We start from the raw sequence: 5,824 nt of genomic DNA, 5'->3' as shown, positions 1-5,824 counted from the left end.
GTATTGACTTGGAAAGATGTAAGCCTTTAGGGCATATGATTATCTATTTAGCTTTCATTTCTTTTCACAATCTTGTAACTAGTGGTGGCTCCAGGAATTTTAATCAGGGTATTCATTAAGTAACTTAAAATCTAACAACTGTATTAAAAAAAATATATAAAAGAGAACTCTAATATATTAATATTAAAGTTTTGACAAAAAAAAAAAACTTGCAATTAGATAAAATATTACAATTGCCGTCGACGAGATTTCATATTTTGAAAACGTTGCATAATCTCCTCATTATCAATGCTATAAAATACATCTCTTTCAATGTATGTAACCAAACAATCATTTATCCACTGATCTCCCATTCAGTTACGCAAATTACTCTTTATATACTTCATTGCTGAAAAACTTCTTTCCACTGTTGCTGTCACGACAGGTAGAGTCAATGCTAATTTCACAAGCAAATAGACTAATGGATATATCACATGTTTATCTGTCTCCACCAACTTTATAGCAAGATCACCAACTCCTTTAAGTTCTAAAAAGTCTTCACTTAAGCGCATATCAACAATGTAGTTTTGAAGTTGGATGTTAAGGACCATTAAATCTGTTGTAGAAAAATCATATGGATAGAACTTTGCAAAACGAATCAACTTATGCTTATCAAAAGCAAAGAATGATTTACTAGGATTCAAGCAAGCCATACAAAGAAGTAACTCAGTATTTGCTTCTGAAAAGCGATTGTTAAGCTCTTGAAGTTGCATATCTAAGACTGTGTAGAATAGCTTAACTTGATAATGATGTAAATTTGCAATTTATAGAGCTTTGCGTCGTGGCCGCCCACTAACTACAAATATTTCATCCATATTTGGAATAGAAATCTCATGTTTGTTGTAAAATGAAGACACTTCAGTCAATAAAGATTCCCATTCATCATCTCTCATCATCTGCAATCGTTGCTTAGATACTTTAACAAGTGTCATAGCATTGACAATATCTTGATTTTTCTTTTGCAATGCTAACGACAACTCATTTGTAATCCCTAAAATATTTTTCATCAAGTGTAAAATGAAGGCAAATTCAAAAGATAGCATTAACTTCATGATAGAACGAGCTTCAACTCTTTGCTCGGGTTGTAAGCCATCCTCTTCAATAATCTCAAGTACATCAATCGAAGAAGAGAACATCAAAATCAAGTTGATAATTGTCCCAAAATGTGATCCCCAACGTGTATCACCAGCACGTTTAAGACTAGTCTCTTGATTCAAACCTCGCCCACTTCTAAGTTCACCATTGTCTAGTGCTTCTGTTATTTTAGCAAATTGCGCATCTCTAAGAGCATCTCGTCTCTTGCAAGAGCCACCAACAACATTCACTATGTTAGCAACAGAGCAAAAAAGTTCAGCAACGTCAATGTGCTTTTTAGCAACAGCTACAAGGGTCAATTGAAGTTGATAGGCAAAGCAATGAACATAAAATGCAGATTTATTCTCCCTCAAAATTAAAGCTTTAAGACCATTGAATTCACCTTGCATATTGCTGGCTCCATCATAGCCTTGCCCTTGTAGTTTTGATATACTCAATCCATGTCGACAAAATAAGGATTCAATTGCTGCTTTAAGTGATAAAGCAGTTGTATTTGATACATGTACAATACCAAGAAACCGCTCTATAACAATGCCCTTTTTGTCCACATAACGTAGAACAACTGCCATTTGTTCTTTAACTGATATGTCACGAGACTCATCAACTAAAATTGAAAAAAACTCATTGTCCAAATCCTTTATGATATCATTGATAGTCTCACATGCAGCGGCATTCACAATGTCTTTCTGAATATCATGGTGAGTTAGCTTATTATTTTTTAGAGTATTCCCCAATACAACTTTATTGATAGATTCATTATGATCCGCCAAAAATTGTAGAAGTTCAAGGAAATTTCCTTTATCACTTGAATCATCAGATTCATCATGACCATGAAAAGCCAACCCTCGACGCAAAAGGAATCGTATGCAATCAACAGTTGCATTTAAGCAAGTTCGATATTCAATTTTTTCTTGATTTGACTGCTTAAGAAAAACACTTTGATGTGTTGCTTTTGCTTCATAAGATCTTCACACTCCTTCACAGCTTGGTTGTGAGCACTATTAACACCTCCAACATGAATTTGTAACTTGTTTTTCATATTCCAAATTTTAAATCCCTCTATCACAAAAGTATCACATCCCTTTCCTAAATCGGGCCTAAACAAGTAACAACATAAACAAAATACTACATCTTTTTCAATACTATATTCCAACCAATTCTTGTATTCTTTAAACCAAGCAGAATTAAATTGACGCATAACTCCACTAATATCTCTTTGAGGGAAATTGTGGCTAAGAGGTTGACAGGGTCCTTTTTGTAAATATGTTCTTCTTATTTCGTCCCTATCATTAGGATGATATGACAAAATTTTTTATCGTAATCCTGGATCAGAAGGAAGGTTGTTCAAGTCAACACGAATTCGCTTCGAAGAATCTTGAATGTGACTATCACCACAAGTTTCTTGGGATTGAGATGAATCTTGTACAATAGTTGATTTTCTTTTCAGAAATTTGTCCATAATTCGAGAACTAAACAAAAGAGTAGGATGCACCTAAAAATATCCACACAAAAAATAGAGCTATCTAAATAAACCATAGAAAAAAAATAACTACAAGAGTATAAATAAATTGATTATAAAATTTCGGCTCCTATTTAATTTTTAAAACAAATAAAGTGAAGAAACTTAAAAAAATATTATACTTGATGACAACAAAGTATAATCCCTAAATATTATATTAACATGCATAACTATAAAATTAATTATATATGGATGGAAGGTTTTGTTTATAGTATCAAGTTTAAATAAATTTTAATATTATAGAGATAAAAAAATAATACCTGATGAGATATAATTCCCAAATTTCTTTTTGCCTTTTTCTTAACAATCAGTCAGCAACAGCAAAGCATGACAGCAACCACTTCATCTTCATTCAATACCAACATCCATGATCCATATTCTATGGGCAACAATGAAAGACAGAGGGGGACCACCCACAGAAAGAGAGAAGAGGGGACCGCAAAAAGAGAGGGAGAGATTGAGAGAGACAAAACGACAGCAGCGTTGAGCCTCCCCCAAGCAGCAGATTCGTGCCCTAACTACACTTTTTGCCCTAACTAACTACACTTTTTGACTTTATTCTTCCAAGCAGTAGATTCGTGCCTATATATAATATATATATATATATATATATCTCATTGCAATTCTTTTTGGTTTTATTATTTGTTTAGGCAAATAGGCTAAGGGGCTAAGGGGCTAAGTGGGCTAGAGGGTTATTTGTTTTGGCAAATGGGCTAAGTAGCTAAGTGGGCTAGAGGTTTCATTATTTGTTTGGACAAATGGGCCAAGTGGGTCAGAGGGGTATTCAACCATCTTGGATTGGGTATTCAAATTTTGGATTGGGTATTCAAAACTAAACTAAACCCAAAAAAAAAATATATATATATATATATATATATTAAAATTTCAAATTTGAAGGTATTCAGCTGAATACCCTGTGGATGCCGTGGCGCCGCCCCTGCTTGTAACACATACTGTAGATTCAAGATGTACTGTTTATGAATATATATCTGTAGACACCCCATTTTTTACCGACCTTAAGACTCAGACGTCATCGATTGAGCACTCAGTGATGGTGCATGTTGTGCTTGTTTAGAGGTTTCGGAGTTTTGGCTGAGAGCCTTGCCTCCGGGTCTCTGAACTCTTTTGTGCTTCGGCTCGGTCTGAGGACCGAACTCTGTTTCTCTTCCTGGAGGGAGGGAGAGGTCTTGTAGACCATCTCTTTGTGGTCATAGACCACTTTTCCCGTTTGGAGACTAGTTTTCAATTTTTGGAGCCTTCGATCGTGTGCCTTGTCTCGGGACCACTTAACGTTCTCCGTTTGGCTTGATTTTTGAACCACACCTTGCTTCCTCTCCCTAGAGGGACACTGTGGTCCGAGAGACCACTTTTTGTGGTCCTGTACCACTTTTGGTGCTCAACAGTTGGGTTTCGAGGCTCCCGGCTGCGCGCTTTGCCTCTCGAACTCTTGTGTTTGCATCCGTGTTGGTTTGTTTTTGGTACAAACCTTGTTTTTCTTGCTTGGAAGGTGGTATGAGGATGGGAGACCAGTTTTTCCCCTTGGAGACCACTTTCCTTCCCGCCAGCCGATTTTCTGGTCGAGAAACTGGTTTTTCTTAGTCTTTTGGCCACCTTTTCTAGTCTCCCCCCCACCATTGGCTTGCTTTCAGTGTGGAGACCACTATTTCCCCCTGCCGACCACTTTTTTTCTGGGAGACCACTTGAAGTGGTCGGCCGACCACTGCAAGTAGCAGGCCAACCACTTTAAGTGGTCGGCACCTCTCCCCCTGTTTTGGCAGACTGTGTGGATGCCAGTTGTGCCAGTTGGAGGGCACAGACTGTATCTCCATACATGTGTATGGAGGGATGGCATCCAAGTTTTAGCTTCTCCAAGAAGCTTTAACCTTGGTTTTTCTATAAGAGATGGGCTCTCTCTCCATTGCAAGGGTTCTGATTTTGGGCTGAGGAGATAGGCTTACACTCTCTCTATATCCCTCTCTTTCTCTCTTTATATTGGTGCTTTACCTCACACTTGTGTACGCAACCTCTCTTACCTTGTTGCTGAGTTGCTGGAGGGTCTTGAGGGAGCTCAAGAGGTGGTTTTGCAGTGCTTCAAGGGTAACCTATTTTCTCCCTTTTAAGCTTTATTCTGGTTGCTCTCTTGGTCTCATTTGCATGCTTATTTAGGCCTTGCTTTCAACTGGAAAAAGTTTTGTATTTAAGTGTTTTTGATGTTTGTTTAAGGCCTCTTGGGTGTTGAGGGTCTTCTACCCTCTTGCATGTCTTGTTTAGCCTTGTCTTGTGACATGGTTTAAGGTGTTTGAGCTAGTCCTTGCTTGGCCTTCTAGCCACTGAAATCTAATGGATTTTCAGTGGTAGGCATGTCATTTTGAGGCCTCAAATCAGAGGGGGGTGATCCCCTCTCTTCTTGTTTTATTTGCTTGCATTTTTGGCCTATCAAAGGAGCATGCATCTTCATACTTTCAAGGCTTGGTTCAAGCACTTTTTCATGACTTTTAGGGCCTTCCTTAGGTCTGTCTATGGCTGGTTTGGCCACCTTGTGTTTGTTTCTTGTATGTGTAGTGTATTCCCATTTGTGGCTCATCAAAGTAACATGTCTTTCTAGCATGTATTGGCTCCATTTCAGTAGATTTTTGGCCATCATTTGACATGTCATAACTCTATTTTTGGTTGGTTTGGTAGCCTCTTGCATGCTCCATATGCTTGTAGTGTAAATCTTGTTTACTAGCTTTATATGCATGATGTTTTGGCTCATTATCCTAGCATATTTTGGCTATGTCCTAGCATGATTTTGTTCTTATTTTGGGTTGTCTTAGCTCTGTTTCGGGGCTTCTTGGTCGATTGAGTCTTGTCATGCGTGCTTGTAGTGTAATAGCCTTAACTAGCTTTGAGTTTTGAGGCCTCTTGCATGCTTAACTTGAAGTATTTGCATGTTTTGGCATCATTGAGAATGATATTTCAGAGCATGTAGGGCTGTTACACTTCCATATTTTTTTCTCTTTAAGTGCTCTTGAGGGTTGTGCTTTTTGTGCCCTATTTGTGAGCCATTGCATAAGCCCCATTTTCATGCCTTTCAAGCCATCATCCCAACTCATTTTTGCTACTGTTTTGTCCTGCATAGGGTCTGTTTGGGGTTGGTTTGGTCATTTGAGTATTATCCTGCATGTCTCT

At 37.8% G+C, this 5,824-nt stretch overlaps 2 protein-coding genes across 2 annotated transcripts; both read right to left on the bottom strand.

Moving 5' to 3' along the window:
* Nucleotides 1-353: 353 nt before the first annotated feature.
* LOC145821669 (uncharacterized) lies at nucleotides 354-752 on the bottom strand. Its single transcript, XM_082918220.1, has one exon. It carries the CDS (start codon nucleotides 750-752, stop codon nucleotides 354-356), a length of 399 nt encoding a protein of 132 aa, XP_082774346.1.
* A 51-nt stretch (nucleotides 753-803) lies between these two features.
* LOC114265797 (uncharacterized) lies at nucleotides 804-2,593 on the bottom strand. The gene is made up of 2 exons (XM_082918219.1): nucleotides 2,489-2,593; nucleotides 804-2,054 (listed from the first exon to the last, which is right to left on the bottom strand). Exons 1-2 carry the CDS (start codon nucleotides 2,591-2,593, stop codon nucleotides 804-806), a joined length of 1,356 nt encoding a protein of 451 aa, XP_082774345.1.
* Between the last annotated feature and the right edge of the window lie 3,231 nt (nucleotides 2,594-5,824).

The sequence above is a fragment of the Camellia sinensis genome, chromosome 3 (genome assembly GCF_055761805.1).
Source record: "Camellia sinensis isolate YWXY chromosome 3, ASM5576180v1, whole genome shotgun sequence".
In the NCBI taxonomy this organism is placed as follows: Eukaryota; Viridiplantae; Streptophyta; class Magnoliopsida; order Ericales; family Theaceae; genus Camellia; species Camellia sinensis.
Note: the sequence above shows the minus strand (reverse complement) of the source record. Positions and strands in the feature narration are given on the sequence as shown.

Coding starts and splice junctions, on each gene's coding strand:
- LOC145821669 (XM_082918220.1), bottom strand. CDS start 752: ATGCAACTTCAAGAGCTTAACAATCGCTTTTCAGAAGCAAATACTGAG.
- LOC114265797 (XM_082918219.1), bottom strand. CDS start 2,593: ATGGACAAATTTCTGAAAAGAAAATCAACTATTGTACAAGATTCATCT. Junction 2,055..2,488: donor ATTCTTCGAAGCGAATTCGT/GTTGACTTGAAC, acceptor TTTCTTAAGCAG/TCAAATCAAGAAAAAATTGA.